Source organism: Struthio camelus, chromosome 1 (genome assembly GCF_040807025.1).
Source record: "Struthio camelus isolate bStrCam1 chromosome 1, bStrCam1.hap1, whole genome shotgun sequence".
In the NCBI taxonomy this organism is placed as follows: Eukaryota; Metazoa; Chordata; class Aves; order Struthioniformes; family Struthionidae; genus Struthio; species Struthio camelus.
In genome coordinates, this window is record NC_090942.1 from 96,426,860 (window position 1) to 96,453,153 (window position 26,294).

Here is a 26,294-nt window from a genome sequence, read left to right on the forward strand (position 1 = left end):
TTTAATGAATAGGAAAAATTTTTATTGTTGCTTTGTAATAAGATGAATAAACCCATGATTCCAATGAAAGGGGCATAAAACAACTGGATAAAAGGAATGTGACATAATCAAGTAATATTTTAAAATAAGGAGGCACAAAAATTTTTTTCCAAATGCCTTTTCCTATGATTTCCACAGCTCTGTCTCACATGAACGTTTGTGTGGTCTGCTAGATCTGCTAGACCAGTGCAAGGCAGTTGGAAAGAACGTTACGTTAGTTATCAACCACGCACTAGTGTGGGAGGAAATCTTAGTCCATAAAGGTGGAAAGGCAGAGTCAAAAAAAAAAAAATAATCGTAGAGCAGGACACGGATCAAACACTTTCTCTTCTTTCTGGCTCTAATGCCACAGGCTAGGACTCCCTAAGGAAAGGCCAGGCTGAGCTGGAGGGCCTTCGCCTGTCCCAGAGAACATTCTGCACTGCATGCAGCATGACAGAGAAGTACACATACAGTCCTATGTGCCTCTGAACACAACAGCACTTCCACGCGTTTCTCTTCAGGGATGTCGATGCTAGCATTGGCCACAAGGAGAAGCCTGTTAGACTGAGGCAGGATCTCTCATGAAGGAGCTGCATGATGGGGAGAGCAACGCCACTGGAATTTTCTGAAAGAAGTAACCCGTAAAATCCTTTGAGGCTGGAACGAGAGTCCCAGACAGCTGCTGAGCTTCCTGTCAGGCAGCTGGATTCATTTGAAGTATATGCCCTAGTTCCTCCCCAAACCCAAGTTCAGCTTGGTTCATTCTGTTCATTTTGTTCTTCCACACAAAAATCCACCAGTGAGTAACTGAAAATAAAGCTATCTATACCGGTCTTATGAGCTGTTTAGGCTCCTCCGTATCCCCAGAACGTACCAAGCCAATTAATTGAAAGGGACGCTTGAATAAGATCTCCGTTCCCTCCGCAGAGGGCGGCCTTTAACTGCCTAACAGGCCCAGGTGACCCTGCTGGCAGTTCAGTTTTCATAGCCCCGCTGCATAAGGATGAAACCTGCAACACTTCCCCCTTGGCAGGTTCTCCCTCTCTCCTCCTTCTCTGAACTCACTGGCCTGGCTTTGCATTTGCTGGGCCCTGGAGCGCCTGCCTGAAGATTAGCTTTTTCAGCTGATCCAGTTTATTGTCTCTTAGGGCATCTCGGATGGCGCTGAAGAAGCTGAAGTAGTGCTGAAAGTTGTGCGTCATGAGCAGGACACCAGCTAACAACTCGTTGGTCACAAGGAGGTGATGGACATAGGCTCGAGTATGCCTCTGACAACAGTAACAGGTGCATCCTTCCAGCAAGGGACCAAAATCATCCTGGTACCTAAGGAGGAAGTAGCATTGGATAACATCAAAGGTAAGAAAACACATTCAAGCAATAAAGAACACCCACAGTTACTAGGTAGCCTTTGGGGGACCTGAGCCCCAAAGTCCTGAAGGCTTGAGTCCCATTGCTGTAGGATGTGTTGATATCCAACCCCAGCACCACTGACATTAAGGACTCAAATAGCATGCACAGCCTCACTATGGGGACAAGAGGCCACACACAAGTCAGGGGATAACAACACAGCTAACAAAGAAGAGGAGCCTTATCCGTGCCTTCCCTGACAGAAAAGCTGCAGCACGAGACTCACCTCACGAGATATCACCGAGTCTATAGAAGAAGAAGCCATCAGAAACAAGGATTTACTGATTCTGCTTTTCATAGAACAACTTGCTTCTGTATGTAGTATTCCTCTCTACCATGAACCACACTGTTCTCACAGAGAGACAAGCAGTAAAGCGGGCCCAGGTTTTTGTCAAGTATCTAGAAACTGCAGGTGCCTCACTCCGCTTGTGCCCAAATTGAGTCAGAAAGTGTCCTCCACAATTGCTTAAAAAGATCCAGTGTCTCAAGATGACTCAAGTTAGACGCGAAAGAACAAAACGATCCTCAGACAGCCCTTGCTAAGACGTCTGTCTTTCACCTGGAACACAGCTATGGCCGTAGTACTTCTGCTGCAAAAGCGGTCAGAAAATCCCTGGCTTTAGGCCAGGCAAATGATGGTGCTTTCATTCATACATTATTGCCTGCTATCAAGCTAGAACACTTGCCCAGCACTTTCCATTCAATGTCCAGAAGTATTTTCTTCAACGCTTTTATGTCTTTTGAGTCTCCCATCCAGCTACTGGCCACATGCAATCGAATACAGAGGACAAAAGCATCGTATTTAGTAATATAGCTGCAGATCTCCTCCTCGGAGATTCACATACCTTTTGTCCTTCAGAAATATCTCAAATGGTGTTATTTCTGGGTCAACTCTGGAGATTTCATCCTGGTCTTTTTCAGCATTGTTTTTCTCTGCGTCCTGGACTGCATTTTGTTTTAAAACTGTTTAAAAATAAAAAAGGGAACAGCCTTTTATCAACAGGCAGCAAGGGAAGAGAAAAGTTAGAAACCTGACACTTAGATGTTTCTCCTGCTCTCTTGCTGGATAAAATCTCTTGCCATAAGTTTCCATCTCCATCCCAAACAAATGAACTGTTTTTACTAAATTATCACAGGTTAGCTGAGACAAATACAGCTTTAGATTATCAAAATGGAAAGAGACAAGTGGAAACTGATCTACTAAACCTAATGAAGAGTAGAACTGAAACAGTAGAATAACTTCTTGCTGCTCTGCTGAGCTGAATTCTTAATAAAACGTCAAAAATATTTCCAGCCTGAACTTCAGGCTGAATGGAATGCAATCACCTGAACAAATTGATTTTATTGAGAACTTCTTAGAACAGACAGGCAACTCATCTGTATTCAATCATTCTACTTCCCATGCCGTTATCAGGCTGACATTTGGATTTTTCTTTCTGAACAGCTGGATTCAAGAGGCTGGTAGCATTGCTGCAGAAAATAGAGATGTAGATTCCACATCAGCCTTTTCAGCAGTCTACCGTAAATTAAAAAAATCATTCCATAATTTTGCAGGTTTGCATTTTTTCAGGCGTATTCTTAAGTAGGATATGCCTCCAGAAACATCAATATTATTCCCGTTTGCACAATCCATGTCTACTGACTGTTATACAGACACGGAACAAAGATTGTCCCTACTCCACAATCTTACAGTTTTAAGAACAAGGTGAGACAAGGTAAAGCACAATGATGACTACAAGGTTCTTTTTTTTTAAAAAAAAAAAAAAAAAAAAAAAGAAACAGGACATCTCATTCTATTCAGCTGGCTTTGACTTATCCAAGCATGAAAAGCCACTAGGCTTTTTGGGCCACTGGCTGAAAAGCCACTAGGCATCTCCACTCAGGAGAAAAAAAAAATGTAAAATGCTTTTCTGTATTAAAAACATTCACTAAGTCCACAGAAAGATGACTGCTTGAAACATATTCGACAAGGCCCATTTAAGCATCTATTTCATAGCACAATGAGTTATAAACACCTTATCTTTGTTCTGATATTAACTGATGAACGCAAGGACAGACACAAGGGAAGCTGTCCAAAGAAATGGGATCTATAAATATGGTAAGCTAGAAAGGAGAAGGAATTTCAAAAAATATATTATTAAAACAAAGAAACACAGACTCAAAACAATTCTAGAGACCAGTTATCATAGAATCCCCACTTAAATAGGTACAGCCTTCACCGCTAAGGGTAACGGAAAATTTGCCAATGGTGTCAAACAAACAGTCCTACTGAGAGTTGATAAATACAGTTAAACCTATAAAGACCTCTGTTTAACAAGCGTTTCAGAAATACTTAAGCATACTGTGGCTAACCAGAAATTCAGATCCCAGACTGAATTCAAGTTCTCTTCAGTAGATTTCACTCCCAAATACACAGCCTTCAAAAACAACGCTTGACAGTGATATGCCATTTTTTTCCCAGTGGTCACTGCATTTACTTCAGGGACAAAACTCAACTACAGGAGATCCCTCAAGAGCATAAATTATGCTTGACACAATCCCGGCTGACACAGTCAGGACTATAACGACCACTGGAAAGACCACCAAGAAGCTTACCTGCTGCTTCAGGATCAGGATCGTAGTCATAGCTGAAAGATAAGGCACAGCCTCGCTCTGTCACCTGAAAGGGAAAGAAGCTCTCAAAAATGTCCACTCCTCTTTCAATGCACTCAAGCACCTCATCTGGTTTGCCTATACCATGGATGATTCTGTAAGAGAAGCACAAAAAGACAGACCCAGAATATTCTGAGTAGAAGCAAGCAAATATCTCAAGGAAAAAAACACATGTCCAACATATGTAGTTTAACCCAGCAGCTGCTAAACAGAGGGCAGGTAGATACAACAGTCATCGCTCAGAATACCGTGCCCTTCCATTTCCATCTTCAGCCTATCCAGTACACAGCAACTGGCTTTTCCCGGTCTCCCATTTGGAAGACAGCACTTTTCCCTCATTTACCGAGGAAAACCTCTTTGTGTTCACTATGTTTGAAGTGATTCAGTTTCTTTTACACTCACATAAATGTATTTAAGTTCAAGATTCACTCAACACTTACACCTTACAACGGATATTTTCCTTATTTATGTATGTGCCTGTGGTCACTACCAGTTTCCAGACATAAGGACTCCTTTGCTCGGTAGCTATTAGAAGGCAGTCCGAAAGACTTGATCAGGAGCAGCAGTAGATGGCTGGTCAAAGACACAAGTCCTTCAGGTGACAGCCACATTGTACAGCACTTGGAGGACTGCCTGAAGGAGGATGCACTAACGAGAAATGCCTATGAAAAGGGAAAAACTTCCTTGCTCCGTTTCTTCCTTCCTCTCTCCATTCTACCTGCTCAAATGTACCTTTTCACCCTCATCGATGCCCTTTATTCTCCAAAGGATGTCTCCAATTCTCCAAAAGAAATGATTTACCCAATAGCCTAGGCTGTAACATCTTCTGGGGCATGGCATTCAAAGCCAGGAAGAGCCCAGCTGGACTGCCATCAGTCAAATGTCTTTTAACAGAGATCCTGCTGTTAGCCAAATTTAGCTGGCAGCTTCCCTGAGGGTGGGTGAAGCAGAAGAGAATACAGCAGCACCCGTTCCCCCGCAGGTGCATGGCTGTGCTGAAAGCAATAAAACCTAATATAGGGCAATGATCTAAACAGATAATTAGGAAAATACACAGGGGCTGACAAATGAAGTCACAAGCTGCCATTTTTAGTCACTTTTCTAAGTACTCCAATTAAACTGATGAGCACAGAATATGGATAGGAGAAGATGTACAGCATGAGTTTCTCATGTTTCATGCTCCTGCAACAGGAACAAAATGCTACTCAATAGTTAAAAGAATAGCTCTGCATATGTGATCAAAACCCTGGCTAAAACTTATCTTTGTATAGGTGAGCACAAAGATTTGATCTTGCAAGTGTTTTGCTGCTATTGAAAAGGCAAATAATTTTTACCACAACACTTCAGCATCTTTAGTGACCTGAAAGGACCCTAAAGGATTTGTAAGATCATTTCACCATCACGCAAAAAAGCGGCCATTTCTTGGGTGAAACACATTAAGTTTTTGCCTTCTAAAGATTTCCATATTGGGGTAGAACACAGCCGCAAAACAGCTCTCCAGCCAAGACGGCAAGGGCGATTTACGAAAGCAGGATTGTCTGAAATTCACATAAGGTATATACAAGACCCCCTAAGGCTAACCAGCTTTCTTCTTACACAGAGGTCAGGAACACTTGTCTTAACCAGATAAGCAAACTATTTGATAGATGAGGCAGATGCACTGGTAGCCATGAAGGTTAGCTGAGCAGACTGGACTTTAATGCTCCCAGGGGATCTTTTTTAAGTAGCTCAGCCAGATACGATGCAACAACACAGCAAACCTCCTAATTCTCAGGAAAATTCAAACCTCAGGCACTGCTAAGGATGAACAAACCACAACATCAGACACATGCTTTGGAATTTAATTTCCTTTTGAATACCATTAAGTCAGAGCAGTGCTCAGCTAGCAGAGGGCAGCACAGCTACAGAAAGACAACCGAGCCTGAATCAGTCTCTTCAGGAAATGACGGGGGGGGGGGAAAAAAAAAAAAAAGCACCTGTCATCCAAGAGCAGCAGCAACAGAAGCAGTAAGAGTATTCCAAAACACAAAAAAGCAAGGAAGCTCAACCCAAAGCTACAAATTCCCCCACCTCTGAACCGCTAGCAATCATTAGCACATATTTTTTGGAAATCTTCTGTTACTGTCAGTCATTTATAAGGGTCAAAGATGTTGTTCCTACCGCACAGAGTCCGGTATGGATCAGATGGGCACAAACCACCACGCAGAATATACTACAAACCCCATATGATGCCAATCTAATCAAAGAATACAGTTATTTTGGGTGAGGCTGTACTAACTGTGGAAGTTCACAGGCTCAGTGCCTCAGGTACCAGATCAGAGCTGGCTGCCATGTAACCAGGTAAGCACTCGCTGGTTCTGTCAGCATCACTCTCTGCTCTCCTTCAGTTCAGACTGCAGAGAGCTGGAATGATAATGGTTTTTCTGTGGAAATAAAAGGTTTCCTGTAGAATCAGGTGATAGCATTTTTTTTTTCAGCTGAACTTCCAGGAAACCATAGTCTCAAAGGTCCAATGTGAACAGCCCAGACACATCCTGCCTCTTTCCTACCTAAAGGAAATAAAGATTTGAACTCAAATTTTGATTATTCTCCAAACATGGGGAAAACTCAAAGTTACGTTGTGAGCAGAGCTCAGTGCCAGTTACAGCTAAAAATTGAAATGAGGGTTGAGGTCTGCAGCCTGAAGTGGTAGAGGATATGTAGCCTGCCACTCACACGGTGCTGTGCAAGAAAATGACTATTTCCTACAGTGACAATTGCACAGCAGCCTGCAGACTCTCCTCGTAATAGGATGGATGGACGGACTTCTTGGGATGTCACCCACACAACTTTACCTTGGTTTATCCTCTGGCAGCTCTGCTGTGACAGAAGCTATCAGCTTCAGCTTGGTCTCCTTGGCCATGGCATGGCCCTGGAACCCATCTAGCAGAAAGCCACCCACAGGTCGCTTGGCAGTCTCCCTGGCTGATCTGAGCCTCTCTTCCAAGATATCTCCACCTTCAATCACCCCAATCATTGCACTTCCTTGCAGTTCCTGGTCCAGGAGAAAGATACAAATGTTAGAGAATGCTCTGCCAAAGACATCCAAGAAATCTCTTCACAGCCCTGCTACTTAAACCCTTTTCACCCAAATGGGATGAGCCCCCACACAACACAGTGAAGTCCAGGCATAACACAGGGATTAAGAGAGACCAGATTCTGCTCTTGACTGACACTAAATCACCGAGAATTTTTGTGCTATTCTTTCCACCTCCCTACAGGAGGTGGTAACTACAGATCATCTTTGTATGCTGCTTTTTGTAGACACCCCTCAGCACTACAGGAACACAAGGCACGTGAGCAGAATGCAAAGCAGGTTCTATTACCCTGGCTGCCAGACACCAGAGCTCACACTGAATTGCTTATCAGGGATACAAACATCAGCTGTCACCCACTCTCCTTGCCACCACAGAACGAGATATGTCCTCTTTCATTAGAAGAGAGGGATGTCTCAGACCTGCTGGAAGAATGAAGGAATATCCTGGCAAATCCTGGTAAGTCCTCCCTCACCTGGTGCTGGGGGGACTTTGGAGCAAATCAAAGCTCTAAAGGGTTAGAACTGGGGCAAGAACACGAGTTGTTTCAATCTGAATGACAAGATCCTGCTTTGGCCAGGCATATAGCATGAAGGTAAGTGAAAAATGTCCACTTGAGTCCAAAAGCAGAATAAAATAAAAAACAGTTCCCCACAACTGGTAGAGACAGGTGCCCTGGAGCAGGAGACAAGTTACAAGAGAAGAGAGTGGCAGAAAAAAAACCCTACTGTGCTACCGATCACGCCTCCTCCAGGACTATCAACTGGACATCCCCCGATACGCATCACAAGATTTCCTACTAAACCACATCCTTGGACTGGCCTAGGATGCAACACAGACCAAAAAGCAGCTGTATTTGCAGCTCCCATAGATATTTTTGGGACCTTACTGGTGATTTCTCCAGCAGCTGAAGGCAAACGTCCAGGAAGGAAAGAGACCTATCCACGGACTTCTTGGCCCTTTTCCGACCGACTTCCCCAGAAATGGTGTCTCCGTCAGAGATACACTGAAACCAGTCTGGCTTGATGGCACGCTGTATGTCCATGAACTTGGAAGCTGTCATTTCCATGCGCCCTGAATTCCCCCACAGGGACACTGTCTGTAAAGGAAGAACAGGGATGAAGGTTTGTGGCAAAGGTTAACACTTTGAGAGTCAAAGGAAAGGAGGGTTCTGGTAAAATACCAGATGCTAGAATGACACTTTGTGCGTAAGCTCTCCAGGAGCACGGCTCAGATCATCAGCTGCTGTTGACACAAGAAAAGAAAGACGACTAGTGGCTGAGCAAGGATTTCTGGAATGCTCTTTGATGAAACCATCGTACACATCTGCTTCTCCCTTTTTCCCATTGGGCATCTCCCCTTTTACACTCAGTGACTACTTAGGGGTGCTAGGGAGTCTGAGATAGAGCAGCTGGCCTATCATCACCCAAATTAGCAGCAAAACTGAAAAAACAATAAAGATTTCATTCCATTCAGACTTGTATTATCACCCCATGAACGGCTGCAAAAGTTGCAATACGAAATATAGCTTTATAATTTTCTGTACGCACTACAGAAATGCCAGAAGGAATGAAACTAATTCCTCTTCCGAGCAGTGAATTCTCACAATCCATGTGAATATTTAAGTATGTGCATTTAAAGCACACAGGCACACTGGGAAAAAACACAAAAACATGTTACACAATTTAATCTTAGAACTCAGTCTTATTTTAGATCCTAAATCCAATTACCCAGGAAAGGACTGAAATACCATGTGGAAGAGAAATACACAGCCTCAAAATCCAGCAAGCTAAGAAATGGCAGGTGTACTTTAGGACTGTAATAAAATTAAGTCTCCTCACAGGCTTTCCATGTTGTGTGCATACTTGGGTCCCACCTTCCATCATTACCCCCATAAAAGATTGTAGAACAAGACAAAAGCAACTGTTCTGAGTGGTTAAGTTACGTGAACGCTTCCGGACGAGCAAATGTCACTATTCAATTCACTTCCTGGAATTCGCCTATATTCAATTACTGCAGCCCCTGCAACTATGCAAGAAGCTACTGTGTTTCATCCTATTCTGTGGAATCTCTAATTACTTTTCTTCTGGTGCATTACTGTTAATCTTGTGACATAGAGGCACTGAACTTTTAAAGGAGCATTCAAGCAGGTCAAGAGTCTGGGCTTGTGTCATGCAGAAGTTAGCTCTTTTTTTTTTTTTTTTGCCACTCCATTAGTGATTTTTTAAAATCAAGAAAGGTTTTCAACTATTAGAAAGACAAGTGTTGTGGGGACTTTTTTGTAGGGTGAGGGTTTAAATTAATTCTCCTCATATACACCAGAGACCAGATTAAACAGTACCATTCTTGTACATACAATTCACAAAGTGAATCTGAACAGCTGGTGCAAAAAATATGAATGGAGCAATTATTTTTCGTCTGGTCTCCAAAGAAAACAAAAGGACTGTGAAATTACACTGTGTGTCTGTCCATCCATCTCTCCTGATTACTTTAAAATTAACTACATTGGAGTAAGACAAAGAGACAGAAAGACAGACAAAAGCCTTTAGAGTAATTTTATTTCCTTAAGTTTCCCATAAAAGGTATCAGCTCCAAAGGAGAGAGACCCAAAAAAACGTAGCAGCTATACATTGTTCTGCAGCAGTATGCTGCTCAGTCAGTTTCTGCTGCCTCTTATGGGATGAGGGTGCTAAGGAGCAGCTGGAGAAGGTAGGAAGGGAAAAAGTGAGAGCTATTAGAGCCCTGACACAAAGCCTAATGAAGCTGGATTACCTACATTCCGCTCTCCAGAGGAAAAATTTGCTTTCAATAAGTAAAATAGCCATGCCACTAAAGCCCTAGATAGTTTGGAGAACTAAAGAGCTTTATACCATGGTTTTTTAAATCCAGCCATACAGAGCAGAGCTCTCTGTCCCATTTCCTTCAAACTTTCCTAAGTACATGTCAGCACAGATCCAGTTGCAGGACAACTTACTGGCCTTGCAACTTGGTGACCAAAGTCACCATCAGCTTCAAAAAAAGCAGAGTCAAGCCTGCAACATCCAGGCTTAGTTCACTGTTTTGACCCCATAGCTGCACAGCAGAGAAACAAGCTGCAAGTAATTCTTTCCCTTCAGAGGGGCAGGACTCAGCCTAGTTCCCAGCAGCAAAGAATACACACTGTCAAAACCCAGCCTGGCGGTAGCTACCCTCCGTTAGTCAGTGACCCTTCACCAGATGTGCTCATACCTAAACAGGCCTCAGGACTGCCCACATCCCAGCCAGCGCTGGAAATAGCTCCTGTAGGCTACAGCCATGGCAGGCAGCACGTGACAGCTTGCACAGGGAACGCACAGGCCTGTGGGATGGAATTGGCAAAGGCCTGTACGACTACCCACTCCTGGACCATGGAACCACTTTCCTGTAGAAATGTTATATTCTCCCCCTTTGCAATCTAGTGGATTGTAAACATGCACACATAGGATTTCATGTTTATGGCTTATTAGTGTAATCACCATAAGCTTGGTCAACACATAAACCAAGACATACACAGTTCCTTTTACTACCACATCAACCACAACAACATGAAAGCCTAGAGCTCTCATTCCTATCTGAATTGCCACTTAACTGTTCAGGAACCCAGAGAACGGACTGCCAAGTAAGAAAGCGTCCAGCTTCATCAGGTTGGAGGTATGAGCATGTAAATCACATTCCTCTTCGTGCAGAGAGTTATTTTTCTATATGCACGAACATCATCTTGTGGCAGCCTCAGCACATCCACACAGATGAGACAGACTGCTGGTTTTCTTTTAGGAACTTAAAGCGGCCTCTTTCAAGTGTTTACAATGACTGTACCTTGTTAGTGTTGTAGCCAGATGGACAGAGAGCAACTGGGTCTTGGAGGGAGCAGTACAGCACTGTGTCTGGCATACCTGAGAACAGACACAGAGTAGAGCTTTGTCAACAAAAGCATAGCTAATCCAAAGATATGGTTTGTAAATACACAAGAGGAGACAGGATATCCCACAGGTAAGCATGTGTTCCTCTGCAGGATTGACAAAGAAAAATATAGCTCATTTGATCTCAGCAACAGGCTTTTGCCCCTGCTTTACTGACTGCCAGGAAGAGACGGCAGCAATGGGACACACCATAAGATAACATCCTTTGGTTCTACAACCTACCTAGGTCCTTTGAGATTTTAGTTATGTTTCTTCTTGATTAACACTCCTCCTAGTATAATTTGCCAGACACAATAGCTGATTCACTTGACCACTCAGCTGTTACATTGGGGAAATCTGACATTTGACAGTCTAAGCTGAGGAAAAATCTCAAGCCTAAGATTTTAAAGGAAGGCCATCATACAGTGAGAGAACCTATCAGCTATAGAAATGAGAAATTTATTTAGATTAGAAGTTTCAAATGTCATACAGTATGTCTTGATGCCACACAGTCTTTCCTTCACAAATCGTCATTGCAACTGTTAAAGCCTTTGAGAAGTTCCAAGTAAAAGGGATTTTCAAATTATCCTGAACACATAAACTATCCTAATCCAGTGAAAGCTTCTTGACAGTTCGAGTGCCCTGCGCATCTCCCTGGAAACACGTGCAAACACACACACACACATATTACCTATAAATTTTGCAGCTCCTTCTTTATATTCTTCCAGGACCTCATGAAGTTCTGCCCTGCATTCAGATACAGAAACACATTGAATAAGCAAACAACTGTCAAGAAACACAGGTGCTTGCATAACTACGGCTTCCCTTTCTCTATTTACATGTTGTCTGAATTTGGATTGGGTCAGGTGCCAAGAGTTATCATCTAACTATCAGGCAGCGAGGTAGGGACTACCAGAAGTAACAGCAAAGGCTCAGAGCTCAAAAAAAAAAAAAAATCACAGCTTACAAATTGGGATGCCAATCACTCTGCAGCAAAACAGCAAGTTTTTACCCACGCTGACTAGGCAGAGCCCTGCTGGAGAACCTCAGGTCTCACTGCGACTTCTCGGCGGGACCCTCCGGATGACATTGCCAACGCGCAGCACCCAAAGGCTGCACGAGGCCGGCGAGGCGGAAAGCAGGGAGAGGGGCACTTCCAACAAGCTTTATGACCTCAGCTTTTCCTTTCGGTTTCCCCATGATGGATTTTTAACAACTTTAACTCTCACTTAACTCCGGGGCCTGGCGCCCGGAGACCGCCCAGCCCTCCAGGCCCTGCCGCCGCCCCGCCCCGCCCCGCCGCGGAGCGCTGCCCGGGCCCCGCGGTACTCACAGCGCGGGCAGCGGGAGCTGCGCCACGGCCGGCACGCCGCGCACGGCCCGCAGCGTGTCGCGGGTGAGGTGGGGCGCCGAGCCGCCGCGCGTGTACAACAGGCAGCCCGGCAGCGCCAGCGCCGCCGCGCCGCCCCGGCCTAGGCCCGCCAGCGCGCCCAGCCGCCCCCCGCCGGCGCCGTCCGCCCCGCGCAGCTCCGTCCTCATCGCCCGCCCGCCGCGCCGGGAGCCACCGGCCCGCTGCCGTCCCCCCGCCGGCGCCGCGCGGCCCTTCCCGCCGCCCGTACCGGCGGCCGCGCGCGCCGCGGCCGCCCCAATCAGCTCACGCCACATCATCGGCGTGCGACGGCGGCGGGGGGGAAGGACGCTCCCTTCCGCTTCCGCTTCCCCCCCTCCCCCGGCGGGGAGGAAGCGGCGGCGGCGTCGCCATGGTGAAGTTGCCCGCGGCGCGGCGCACTGTGGGCCCAGCGGCGGCGCCGCGCTGAGGCGGCTCTCGGCGGTGCCGAGCGCGGCCATGGGCTTCCCGGGGCACCGGCCGCAGCTGTTCCGCTGGCGGCGCCTCACGGCCGGGGCCGGAGCGACGGTAACGGGGGCCCCGCGCGGCCGTTGGCGCTGCAGGAAGGGGGGAGCGGCCGTCACCCCGGGCCGCCGCCGACCAATCGGGCCCGGCCGCTGGGGGTGACGCAGGCGCGCCCCTCCCGGCGCTGTCCAATGAGGGCGCGCCCGCGCCGGGCGGGAAATGGCGGCGGGCGGCGGCCTGCGGGTTACGTGGTCGCCCGGGGGCTCTGAAATGGCTCCGCGGGAGCCCGGCGGCGCCTCGGAGGCGGAGCGGGTGCTCGGGGTCCCCCGGTTTGCCCAGCGCCTGAAACAAGGGCCGTCCGGTGTCACGGCTAGGGACACGCACCGATGGCTCGGAGCTTGGTACTGTCAAACGCCGGTGCAGAAAGGAGTCAGGTCCTTGAAACGCTTCTTTTTTTTTTCTTTCTTTCTTGTTTCTAGCCAAAGTCTGACTCTGGCAACGTGGAGCACTGGATCAAGGTGATGTAATTTTCACAGCATTTTACCCAAGAGTAAGATACTCTATTGTTACGCATGTCACTTACGAGTAAAAGATAAAAACTTGTGTTGAACAGTGCTGCAGGGTATATGTGTGTATAATTGATATGACACAGTTACCTGAAAGGCACGTCCTCCTGCATCTATAATCACCTGAAATCAAGGAGAAATGAATTCACTTGTGAACTTCCCTTGGTAATGCTTCCTTGGGTACCTAGCCTGTGTCCTGGGGCAGGTAAGAGCATGTCTCCTCCTCACCCACCCTCCTAGACCTCTCTGGCAGTAGCTTGCCCCTGTTCCCCCAATCAGTGAGGGAAAAGTTCTGCAAAAGTATAGCCTGTCTGAGCTGTGGGTGTTATATGTGAAAACATCTGATGAGTCAGGACTGTTTACCTCACAGAGAGGTGGATATCGGACAAAAAAAATCATTCAGACTTTGTTTGCACCCTGGCCAGATAGCTGATATCAGCACTTTGTCACAGCCATCAGAGTTGGTGGCTGCTGGAGGCTAACTCAGCAAATCTCTACTCAGCCTGCGCGGGCTGAGCGTTTGTGTTCTTCCAGCCTGTTCTCCAGTTGCTATGATTGGCACTAATTGCCAAATGGATGCTTACTACTTAAACCTTTCTAAGTCAAATTTCTCCACTCAATCAAGAGTAATAGCAGAAACATGTTTCCAAAGAACGATACTGTTTTGGGTTATGTTCCCATTGATGTTTCATCTCTCTCAAGGAAAAAACTGGATATAGGAAGTTTGAAAATGAATATACATTACTTCTTAGAAATATTTTCCTTTCTTTACATTAAAGAGAGTGGATCAAGCCTCTGAATATGCTGTCTCTGAAGTTTTTTCTATTCGAAAGCCAAATTATCTACAAGGGCTTTGTGGTCCTGTGATGAACCTGGAAAGCATGGAACAGCTGCAAGATCATGATGAGGCCTATGAGGAAGGTGAGCATGAATACTGCTTGCTGCAAGGTGCTTGAAGGAGCTGCTCTTGATCCAGCTTTCTGGTTCTGGTCTGAACAGGCTATTACAAAGCTTGAGACCAAAAGAAAACATTTATAGTAAGGTAGATTGGAGCCTTTCATCTAACAGAAACTGGAATAAGAAGAATCAATTGCTGGAGTTCAAGGTAGATTTTCTTTAGATTACCAGAGAGAAGGATGAACTCTGTCTCCTGCAGATTTCAGGTCAAGACAGGGATAAAAACTGCATTTGAAGATAAGCTGTAAGGTCACATACAAGTTACTGGGCTGCAGTAAACTGGATAAAATTGCTTGACGTATTTTTGACAGCAGGTCAGAATGTGAAAATAGAGTGGCCCTGTGTAACTTTCACATCTATGAATAACTGTGTATTATTGCTTTAATTGCCACACAAATTTTTCCTCACTAATTAAGCAAATACGCCCTTTGTAATGTCTGCAGCCACAAGTACTTTACTGCAATCTAAAAATAAAACTGTGGTACATAAACAAAAGATAAATGATCTCCCATCACTGCTAGAAGTACATCTGCAGCGTAAAGAACTGATAAGAGAGAGGACTTTAAAAACTATGAATTAACTGTTCTTTTAAGACTCAAAAATAAGCCTACAGAAAGAGATGAACTCTTCGAGAACATCCATTCAAATACAGGAAGTCCGCTTTTTCACTTGTAATCATCTAAGATCCACCTAACAGCACAGAATACACCCACCTGCTTATACTGCACTCTCCGAGGGCATTATACAGTATGGCTCAATTGGAGTCAGCTCTCTAGCGCTGGCAGAAAAGTTGCTTGCTTTCCTTGTGTTTCTCTATTTCTTTTTGCCCTTCTGTGCTAGTGTTTCCCCCTTTACAGCTACCAGTCCCTCAGGATTGTTTTGGCAAAGACAGAAGTACTGGAACTCATGTACTCCAGTTATGAGGAGCTCACGTTCCCCAATCAAAAAATTAACCCCCTCCCCCAAGTGATAAGCTATTTTTCCTTCTTCTTTCTCTTACCAGAGGTACTTCCCTGTTCCTGAACTGCCCTGAGAGATTATAAAGGAGAACAAAAGTGATTTGAAGGACACTAAACGTTGTTTTATTTTTTTTTTTGGTTTGTTTTTTCCCCTCCAAAAATGCCCCCTTTTTTAAAGGGGCTTTTAAAAGCCCCATTGTTCATTTTGCTTTTATTGCCTTAGAAATATCCAGACACTTTGGGAACTCTTCATTTTGTGGTAGGACTAGAGATCAGGAGCAGATGTTCCTCCTGTCTAAAGGCTCTGTGCTTTTACAGGGATTACTTGTGCTGTAGTGACTGACAAGCTCCCTGTTCTCTACCCTCTGCCTGTCCTTGCCACGTGGTTGGCCCAGCTTCTCATGGGAACATCTTGCAGTTTACAGCCCTGTGCTCTGCCTCAGGAACAGGTTGGTCATCCATGCAGAGAGGTCGGATGGTTGTTTTTGGGGCAGCCACCATGTCAGCTGTCCTTGCTCTTGAGAAGCAGCTCTGAAAGAGGAATTTTTGCATTTATCCACAGCAGGAGTTTATACCCAGATTGTTTGTCAGGCATTTGAGTTCACTGAGAGTAGCAAATGTACCCTGGGTGCATTCCTGTACTTACAGTCTTAATTTTGTCCCTACTTAAGCTTGCCACTTGACTAACTTTACTTTAGGCTTGTTGGTTGCTGTTGGAGTGGTTGCACTTGCAAAATTTAAACCGTACTCGTGAAGCAAACATTCGTCCAAACAGTGATTCTCGTTGTATTTAACATATGGCAACCTTGGTCATACATGTGGAAAACATTTGAGTGTCTGTGAGTGGAAAATCAAACCTTTGAAAGCTATCTGAGTTACGAATTACCTCATGTGAATTCTGTCTCCTTGATAAATGTTCTTATAATCACAGAAGTGATCTAAATGTCCGGAGAGTGTTGTAGGAAAAACAGTGTGGAGAAGACCTCATTTTTCATATGTGACAGGGAAGAAGTTTGCCACCTTCTCTTCCTGTTGTTTTCTTATTAATACATCAAGAAGATGAAAACAGAATTGTTAGCCCTATTCAGTTTTCTGTTGCAGATCAGCTTTCAGTCATTTTAGACAGTCTTCTGAGCATGTCATCTAACTACCACAGAGACAGAGTCTTGCTAGTTTAAACTTACCCATATACTTTTAAAGCAAGTAAAGTCATCAGTCTCTTTCCTCATGGTAGCTCAAGAGCTGGTCAGTAGCTGGATAAAGTCCAAACTGCAACAGGAGCTGATGAGTGATGGAGAAGAGGAAGCTGGCTATGTCCTCCTGGAGGAGCCTTCCGCAGCCTTTCTCAAGTACCAGCGGTTTGATGGTGAGAGCACAACAAAGCAACTTGTGGCTCATTTTCTGAGGATGCGCTGGGGGAGCGAGCCTGGCCTCATGACTGGTCAGACTGAGTGGTGCGAGTCACTCTGTAGCAAGGGCAGTGGGCTCAGTAGGCTCAAGATTAGAAGCGCAGATTTTTTTTCTCCCCAGTTCTTAGCTGGCTGTAGGACTGCCTAAATGCACCTCATAAACATATGATGTCTCCCTATGTAAAAGATTTTTTCCCTTGCTCTTGGGGATTTGCGAGGCCTGCCAGATTTACGCAGCAGTTTGAGATGCTCAGAAGCAAGGCAATAAAAATGGGCAAAATGTTGTTATTGCTCCAGCATGTTCAATGGGAGACTGATTAAGAGTCTTTGGGGATAAATGGAATGCAGTCAATGTGTCTGCTTTCATCAGAAATGCATTTACAGTCTGGAGAAGTGATCTCCTTAATTATATTAGGCTTTGTGATCTGCGGGAGAGGGACATATTCATTTCAGACTAGCTTGAGATGATCTGCGTTCCTCATTTCAGACTTGTGCAGCTATCTGGAACGTGAACTGGAAAATTCTTCTGTCCAAGAATACCTACAGCATCTTTTGCAGAGTAAAGTGGTAGACTGTGGGATAGTGGAAGACCTGAGAATTGAAGACATCAAGGAAAAACAAAAACTTGCAGATCCACGAATAACCATGGAGCTCAGACACAAGCTGGTACGTAGGCAAGGCAGCACAATTAAAAGGAATAAGATGGAGAGCTATAGGATTAGGGGAAATACTCAGTGTTACTTCCTCAGTATTCTCTCCCAACCTTCAGTGATCCCTGACTCAGAGGCAAATAAGCAAGGGTACTCCTTGGAGATTTAGCTGAAACATTACTTGTTTCCACATGCGTGTAAGCCATTCACAACAGCTTGCACTGTCAACTTTCATTACATCTATTCAGATTTTCCTGCTTTCTGGAGACAGACAGGAAAAGCCACTGCAGCCCTCAGTTCTGAGTTTGCTCCTATCAAGTAAAGCTGGTTTAATCCCACCCTCTTGAATTGAGTTCTCTGCTAGTCTGAGAACAGAATCAATCCAGTCAGTGCCACCTATATATAGGGTTGCTTGCCTCATGCGAGAGGTGGATTGTGACCCAGCCTGGCAGTTTACAATGAACCTGGAATGCTTCTGCCTTTGGTGGCTGCTTTGACTTTTGCTGATTTCTTCCTTCCCAGGTGAAAGAAAACAGAGTGAAGCATCAGAAGGCATTAGAGCTTCAGAGACAAGAAAAGGCCCTTAAAAAATCAGTCCTGTTTGAGGCCAAGCAGCGAGCACAGGAGGAAGACAGAAGGAAGGCCCTGAAGGCTAAGAAAGAGGAGGATGCGATCCAGAGGGAGATGGTGAAACTGCGAAAGGAAATGGCTGAGAAGAGGCACACCATGGCAGAAGCATGGAGAATGTAAGAGGGAGAGGGGAGCGTGGGAGCCATGCTCCATCCCTTCCTCACATATGACAGACTTCTCTTATCAGCTTCTCTGGCTAAATGTAAGAGGAGCAGCGGTCCCAAAGGAAACATTATCTGTTCCTGTGTCTCCAAACGCTCCTGAAATCTTTCATTCCTTTGTTTCCAACTTTAATGGCAGAGTTTATCATTAGCAGGACAATAGGTTAAAATTGCTATTAGCTTCCCCTCAGCCATTACCTGTATGCACGCTGAATCACCAAGTAGTGTCTCCTGTGCACTCTCCCCATCAGCTCTGTGGCCGCATTCAGCCTTGTTAGTGTCTAAAATGGCGCAAAAGCCAATAGACTTAAAGTAAATGAATTAAGTGCTGGCTTGCAAGTCTAGTACTTAAAACAGGCTGCTTCTCCTCTGAGAGAAAAAAGAGAGTCCTTGGCTGAGAATTCCGCAGAGACAGATCTTTGCTTTTGCTGAGCTTGGATTGCCACAGAGATGTGACCTGTTGGGATGCCGTTTATTAACTTGGGCAGCCCTGAGATTCTGAATCTTCTTGTACAAGCGCTTTTCTGAAATCTCATTATTTTCCTCCTGCTGCTAAATTTTGGAAGTGCCTCCAGACTGCATGTAATGACTGGAACCCCAATCATGGCAAGGGCTCTTCTCTGAAAAGGCTGAGTTAAATACCTAGCTGCTTTCTAAGCTGTAGAGGTCATTCTCTTAGGACTGGCCAAAAAGGGGATGAGGTCTGTACTATGGTGTTTTTCTCATTGCCTGTGTTAGATCTTGATGTTATCTGCCTTCCAGGGAAGGGAAACAACAAGAGGAAAGTCAGAAGCTGTCAATGCAGGAAGTATGTATTACTGTGCCGCTGCCCCTGGACCTGAAGAAAGAAGAGCAAGGAAAGGAAAAACAGAGGAGGGTTCAGGAGCTGCTGAGTAGGATTCACACCGATAACTGGAAAGTGAGCATTGCCCTCTTTTATCTGAAGCTCTGAGCTACCCCCCTCAGCTACTGTTTGCAGAGCTGAAGTAAAAAGTCCTGGTTATCAGGATTTTTTTTACTCCTTCCAAAGTCTTCTCCTGCTATCAGGAAAGTAGAGGAGCAGAGAGAGAAGTATGAGGTGAGCCTGAGAACAAGAAATCCTGAGCCTCCATCCCCAGTGTGCCTGTGCCTCAGTGTGCCCAGTGGGAGGTTTCACTAAGAACTGTGGAAAACATGTGGCTCCCAGAACAGTTGTGAGCACAAATGCTTCTGCAATAGGTAAATAAGCAGATGAACAGAGGAAGCCTTTGAATACCGTTTGCTTTCCCTTGAGGAAAGAAGTAAAAGGGGTGAAATAGCGCAAAAGGGCCTACAAAGCCCCTATTTTGTGCATGGGAAGATTTTCCTCTTGCAGGTCATGTAAAAGACATTTTGAAGATTGCCTTGCAGGCCATGGCGCAGGAGGAGGGAGAGAAAAGAGGAAACGAAATGGTGAGGCCTGGGCTGAGTGTTGTGCTGGGTCTCCAAGAGTGGCAGCCTGCTATCTCATCCACAGTAATGGGTTCCTGGAGAGACAGTGATACAGCAACAGCTCTTCTGAGGCAAACATGCAAATTTTAATAATTCCTAATGGAAAGCTAGGAAGCTGTTACTTTTACCTTCATTATTGACCCAGAGCTGTCCTCTTACTCCACTAGTTCTGAAAAATAGCACAGGAATGGTGCTTTGAAGGGACATAAAAGCATAGGTCTCCTGGCATCCTGAACCTACCTACTCATTTGTTATTGAGAGATTACATTTGGAGGAACTGGTTTGGTGAAAAAATTCTATAGCGAGTGGCTTTATTGGTTGCTGAATTAAAGGGGGTGCTTGCTGTCTAAAATCAACTGCAATTTCTCTTTACCAAGATAGATACCTAAATGTAGGGATTTTCCATGTTTTCCTTTGTTTCTCAATGTCATCCTCATGAGTGTTTACAAAAGGAAGAGAGACTATCCTACCCTCTTTCTGATGCGAAGACCAACTCTGAGTTAAACACCTAGTTGTATCAAATACCTGAAATTAAAGAGGGATCTTTTTGTACTGAATAATCTTCCATGAGCAGGCTCAGCAGAGGGAATAAATTTCCCATTGTGCAGGTATGAATGCCACTACATAATGTTTTTAATTAATAGAGCAGTCGCCATCATTAATGTCTACTTATCTACATCTAGAATCTTTTATGCAGAAGAATCCCAAAGCTTTTATGCTGATTCTCCCCAGGGCTCAATTCATCTACCTGTGTGCTGGATCTGAGCTTGGCTACTGTTTAGCAGTACACAGTCTCTCTCTCGGCACAATCTAAGCTATGGAGCTAAGCCTAAATGAAACCACAGAGCAATTTATGGCTGGCAAAATGTGAGAAACCACAGCTTAGCTGATCTAAGCAATAGTGACACTTTTATTTTCTTAAAGCAGAAAGAAGTAGCTAATACATTGACATTTTGTCCTCTTCATAAGTCCATTTGGAGATTTCCACGACTTGAGAGGAATGCAATTAAAACAAGGCATTATTACAAAAGGGGAACAGCTGAGTCCTGTGAGTTGACCCATTTGGAGGATCAAAATGAACGGTATCTGCAGTGACAGGGCTAGAATTATGGGGTAGATTAGATAGCAAATTGCTGTTCTGTGCAATGTAAATCACTCCCGGAGGCAGTGGGTCTAATTACATGATGGAGGAATGCTTTGGCTTCCTGCTGAAACAAGGGTGAGCTTAGGTCATGTCATAAATTAGTGCTAGGAAGTGTCATGATTTTTGTCTAAGTTGCCGGGGGGGGGGGGGGGGGGGGAAGAAAACCAACAGTGAGTGGTCCGTGGAGATATTTGAAAAGTGTTCTCCACAGAAGCATCCTTACCTGTAGAATCTTAGACATTTTCCAGGTTTTGCGACATTTCCCCTGTTTCTAGAAATGCTGTTCTCATATTCCTCACCCATTTTATTCCTTTACACTTGGTGAACTGAGTGTATTTCACTCAAAAGCAGAGTCCCATGATATTGTCTTTCTAGTCTGTTTCTGCTTTTCATACAAGTCCTGTGCTAGCTCTGCATTATTTCTTTACTCTCAAGGGTACTTACGGAAAGTGTGGATGCTAAAAAGAATCTCATAAAGAAAAGCCAGATAAGGGGAAGGGTGGAGAGGATCGGCATTTGTGTGATGGATGATATCTGACTCCTTGGTTTTATCAAACTCTCCCATGCAGTGCCTGCAACGACATTTCTCTGCTTGGTTCAAACTCATTCTGGAACATAGAATTAAAATGGGAAAAGCCAGAGCCTTTGCTGACTGGAAATGCCAACTGAGGGCCCTGCGAGCCTGGAGAAACTATAACTGGGCCCAGAAAATGGAGCAGGCGACACAGCAATTAGAAATTCATCTCCAAGATCAAAACAGGTAGTGACCCTACACTGGAAATTTTCCTCCTGCAGCAAGTCCTCAGACAGTGCAGTCTTCAGAGGGATGCAAAAGGGGCTTGCCAGCTAACCAGCAGGAGGAAAACTATAACTTTTTGAGAAAATTGCTACATTGCGTACAGTCTGCCAGAGACATTGTGGTACAGTTGAAAGGGAGGATAGATGTAAACAACTTTGAGTACCTTCCAACAAGCCGGCGTTGCGCGCGCGCTCTCTCTCTCTCTCTCTCTCTCTCTCTCTCTCTCTCTCTCTCTCTCTCTCTCTCTCTCGGTGTCTTTCCTGGAACATCTTAATCCTGGCTTGTTCTGGACCTCAGAGAATATAAGGATTCATATTTATTCTTAATGGGTATCATTATTGTCTGTTTTGGTAGCATTATAGTAGAGATCATTTTGACCAATGCCTTTCATCAGGGAGTCTGCTGGATGAATTCTCCAACAACAGGAGAAAATTCTGTTCTTGCAGGTGTGTGGGAGGCTGTGTGGGGAGGCACTATCACTTCCCCCCATGCAGCTGGCAAGGGAACATAATACCCCTTTCACACCTATCCTGCAGCCGAAGGATGACACAGGAAAATACAAACTGTGAAGCAGGGAAACTTATTTCAAAGTAATGGACATCCTCTCTGCCTTCCCACTCCTTCTTGCAGAAGCACTGTACAGCTTTGGAGAGCCTCCAGAGTTAAGCGAAAAAAGACTCAGGAAGTTATGGGGCCTTGTGGCTTGGCCCAGATTGCTGCACTCAGTGTGATTGTTTCAGGCAGGCCTGGGCAGGAGCCTCACTCCTACCATAACACAAGTGCTTTCTCTTTCAGGAAAAAACAACTGTCTGTGGAGCATAACCAGCGGCGGCTTTTGCACTCCTGCTTTCTGGCATGGCAGCGCTGGAGCCAAGGAGAGGCAGAAAAGCGAGAGCTGCAGATCAAGAGGGAGGAGACAAAGAGAAAGATGGCACAGCTGCTGGAGGCAGTGTCAGTGGGAAAGGGTGGCCAGGATGCGCCACCGGAGGTTAGCAAGACTGGGACAGCAAAAATGAGTCAGAATCAACCTTTGCAGCAAGATAAGGTAAATCTCTTCCCTGTAGTTTTCCCTGCTGGGATTTCTGTTCTCACCGGGTAGATCAATACTCTCCCAATGAAGTGCTTTGGTGCACTCAAATAAAGAGTGCCTTGCCCCAGAGGGAGACTCCTTGCGCAGGGTAAGCCCCAAATACCCACTAGCAACTTTTACAGAGGGAAGACTTTAAAGACCATGAAAGATGGTAGATGAGTTCTAAAATAAACTCTACTGCTGCCAAAGAAAACTCTTCATGAATTGCGAGCTGCAATGAGGTTTCCACCCCCAGATCACTTTTGCTGAGAAATTACAATTATATCTTTGATGCCTGCCTAGACTAAGAAAGAATAACGCTTGCCTGCATGACAAGAGACTCTGTCATGCCAGTGCAGCCCTCTGCCTTTTAAGAAGCGTCAGGGAAAAAAGCTATCCCTGGATGTTTCATGGTAATGCACATCACAAGGAAGTAGGAGAGTCAGAGGTGCTTCCTTACACTGTCATTTTTCCTTTATTTTTAGTCCGCGTGCTTAGTAGGAACAACCCAGTGCCAAAGGGTGTGTGCTAACCCTTGAGGGATGAGCTAACCCCTGAGAAATACGTTGTCCTGAATTGCTTTGCCTAACAAAATAGCCAGGACGTGTTTTGCCAGAGCTCTTGCCTGATCAGGATTCCCTCCTCCCAGGGAAATCCTGAGATGGCACACAGCTCCTTAACAGTTCTTTCCCACTTCCTCCCTTGCTGTGCATAACTGGTCCCCTCTGCCCTGCCTAGGGACTGAATGAAGAGAACAGAGCTGAGATTATCCTACTTCACAGGCATCTCACTAGAGTTTCATTAAAGAAATACTTCTTGTGTAGCAAAGACAGAAAAGAACTTGGTTTTAATCACTACCAAGTCTTTCTCTTTTCTTTTTTTCCCCAGGCAACTGAAACCTGCCTCATGCAGGAAGACCCTCACCATACCAGAGACCACTCTTATTGGGATGCTTCTCTCGCACCTCATCCTCATTTCTATAGAAAACCCAAGTTTGCCTGGCAAATTACCCTAAAACATGCAACCCTGAGTGCCCAGGACAAGGCTGTGTGCAGGAATCAAATAACCACTCTCCCGCAGCAGTTTCAGGCAACTGGCTCAAAGAACGCCCCTGCTTATGGTGGTAGTTTTGAGCACCGTCATGCATTCCAGCAACAACTGATTGAGAAGCAGAGGCGGCAGCTTCAGGAACAGCAACAACTGATCCTTGAACTGCAGGAAAATCAGAGACTGAACAGAGCTAAAGAAGAGGCAGCACAAGCCACAGCTGTCACCCTGGCACTTAACAACTCTGTCTCACAAACCAGAGAGGAAAAGCTGAAGAGGAGAAAACAGTCCGACTGCAAGAATACAACCCCTTTGAGGTACAAGCCCTTGGTGAAGCAGACTCGATTAGTCCTAATGTCTCGTTCCTACTCAAGTTGAGCCTGAATTTGTGGGGGGAAGCCTCCCAGGAACACCTCAGTCATATTAGTGGTACCAGCTGTTGCTCTTGCCTGCGACCCAGTCTCAAGGGTGGTATCAGCCTGGCCATAGTAATTCATCCTTCTCTCTTTTTTTTTTTTTTGCAATGGCTTGGTACCATGTGAAGCATAAAGGATCCACTTAGAAATAGTAACACTGGTGCCTGACACATAGGAGCAACACGGATTTATATACTTAGGAAAAAAGAGATTGTCATCCTCAGTACTTCAGAAAATACAGAAGATCTAGATCCTCCCTCTAGAGGATGCATCATTAATCCCATTTCAGAGAGAGGAAAGGTGTATCGGCACCCCATAATGAAACTGCAGCACAATGGAGTTTAGGAACCACAAAGCTTGCCCCTTAATCATAGGGAGTAGGTGTGAGACATGATGTGACCACATTCATTGATGAGTTTCTTAACTCTTTCCTTTCACAGCCCACCTGTTTTCCGTGGGCCAGAAAAAGCAAAGGTGGTGACCCAAAGCAGGAGGCCCTCCAGCCAGCTGACCTCAGCTCATCCCATACTGAAAGGTATTGTTCTAGGTAGCAAAGAGTGTTCCAGACCACTCTCCTCAATAGCTTGTCTGACAACTCTTTCTTGGCCTCAGCCTTCCAGGATGATGATGATATGCAAGTAAAACCCTTCACTTTTTTCCCAGCCTGACTAGAGCTGTGAGTGTGAGCTGTTTTCATGCACAAGTCAAGTCCTTGTAAAACCTAGGCCACTGCAAGCCCCGCAAGACCATGATCAATATGCTGTGGCGGTGGTTACTCTCAACACTTGTGATAGTCTTGTCACACCTTAAATGGAGAGAAGCTGTTTAGGGCTTTTTACTGTCAGTCTTATTCCTTTCATTGCACATCAAAGTAAAACTTGAGCCAACTGGTCGTTTTCACCCAAGTTTGACAGAGGTATTGGGATTTCAAAGGGAATTAAGTACCTACTACAGGTTCTGTGAGACAACAGTAGCTAGGCTGAGGAAGGAGTTCCAGGTCCCTGCCTTCTGTGAGATATACCCCCTTCTCTGGCCATCCTGGAGCAGCATATACACATTAAACATGCAGCACAGCTTTTTTTCATTTACTAAAGTGAGATCAGGTTCTGCTATATCCCTGAGTCATGTTCTTCCCTATCAGCCTAGGGGTCGCCATAGCCTGCTTGAAAAGCTGTCTGGAATGTGATCATGGTAGTGTTTTAACAGTCTTGGGATCACCAGAGCTTTTTGGCCCAGTTGGCTGGGCACTAATAGCTGCTTTTCATTGTCTGAAAGTTTTCAGCTCCCACATTGCCTAATCTGAGCCATCCATCACTTTGACTTGTCTGGACTCTATATAGCTTGGGGACAGTAAGCACTTTTTCAGAGCACTCAAGTGCTTTTGTTTGGATATCCCAGTGAATAAGTTATCACTGGATGACTTTCCCTTGGCAGAGGATCCTGGGAGAGGTGAGAAAAGAACTTGAAGAAACTTACTGTTGTCAAAAGACTGAAACGCTCCCCTGATTATCCTTTGCACCAGCCTGTGCCTCATTTGGAACTTCAGGACAAGTGAGGACAGGTTCCCAACTCCACTGCATGTTCTGTGAGGTCTGGTCAGCGACATAACACCTTTGCTGACAGCCAGCAAGATTGCTGCGTTGCAGCTTATCTCCCAAAAGAAGCAGTAGTTCCTCACTAATGAGGCTGAGCACTTGCGTGTCACTGCAGCAGGAATGTTTTCTATCATGATGTGCCTCTGTAAAATAAGCAATGGAAGCTCACTAGAGGTCTTGGAGACCTCACTGCAGTTGGTGCTAAATCAGATGCTGTGAGCCTCAGCACTCAGACAGAGAAGGCAGGGATAAAAAGCTCTGGAAACAACTCCCTTCGTAATCCAGCCTTGTGGCTGTGACTGTCAGTGAGGGAGGGGGGAGTGAATCTACGTGAGGCAGTCCTGGGTCTTTATGAGGATTTCTTGTTCATGGCACTGCCAGCCATAAGAGCCAGCAGAAACTGAGTCCTTTAGCGCTGGCCTCTCCAGGCCAACAGGGGGCATGGCAGTAGAGAAAAGCTGTCATCCTTCCTGTCCACCAAACTTAAGCCATTAACCTA

At 45.3% G+C, this 26,294-nt stretch overlaps 2 protein-coding genes across 11 annotated transcripts in view; one reads left to right on the plus strand and one right to left on the minus strand.

Moving 5' to 3' along the window:
• Positions 1-26,294, minus strand: part of QTRT2 (queuine tRNA-ribosyltransferase accessory subunit 2) — a 27,818-nt gene continuing 1,524 nt past the window's right edge. The window contains exons 1-8 of one of the 5 annotated variants that reach the window (XM_068959155.1): positions 12,730-12,851; positions 11,763-11,818; positions 10,989-11,065; positions 8,044-8,253; positions 6,915-7,114; positions 4,024-4,175; positions 2,274-2,391; positions 1-1,344 (exon numbers count right to left, since the gene is read on the minus strand). In XM_068959155.1, coding sequence (XP_068815256.1) covers positions 1,083-1,344; positions 2,274-2,391; positions 4,024-4,175; positions 6,915-7,114; positions 8,044-8,253; positions 10,989-11,065; positions 11,763-11,818; positions 12,730-12,833 — 1,179 coding nt within the window. In that variant the 5' untranslated portion in view covers positions 12,834-12,851 and the 3' untranslated portion in view covers positions 1-1,082. Of the gene's footprint in view, positions 1,345-2,273; positions 2,392-4,023; positions 4,176-6,914; positions 7,115-8,043; positions 8,254-10,988; positions 11,066-11,762; positions 11,819-12,087; positions 12,370-12,404; positions 12,568-12,690; positions 12,852-26,294 lie in introns of those variants that run through there. The other 4 variants (XM_068959190.1, XM_068959171.1, XM_068959181.1 and 1 more) reach the window with 4 other exon arrangements.
• The window catches only part of CCDC191 (coiled-coil domain containing 191), a 20,292-nt gene continuing 6,760 nt past the window's right edge, over positions 12,763-26,294 (plus strand). Inside the window, exons 1-11 of one of the 6 annotated variants that reach the window (XM_068959128.1) lie at positions 12,763-12,986; positions 13,403-13,441; positions 14,269-14,410; positions 16,640-16,771; positions 17,302-17,480; positions 17,987-18,210; positions 19,018-19,174; positions 21,439-21,629; positions 22,464-22,713; positions 23,626-24,101; positions 24,641-24,735. In XM_068959128.1, the coding sequence (XP_068815229.1) occupies positions 12,918-12,986; positions 13,403-13,441; positions 14,269-14,410; positions 16,640-16,771; positions 17,302-17,480; positions 17,987-18,210; positions 19,018-19,174; positions 21,439-21,629; positions 22,464-22,713; positions 23,626-24,101; positions 24,641-24,735 (1,954 nt within the window). In that variant the 5' untranslated portion in view covers positions 12,763-12,917. Of the gene's footprint in view, positions 12,987-13,129; positions 14,411-15,723; positions 15,855-16,639; positions 16,772-17,301; positions 17,481-17,986; positions 18,211-19,017; positions 19,175-21,438; positions 21,630-22,463; positions 22,714-23,625; positions 24,102-24,640; positions 24,736-26,294 lie in introns of those variants that run through there. The other 5 variants (XM_068959132.1, XM_068959129.1, XM_068959133.1 and 2 more) reach the window with 5 other exon arrangements.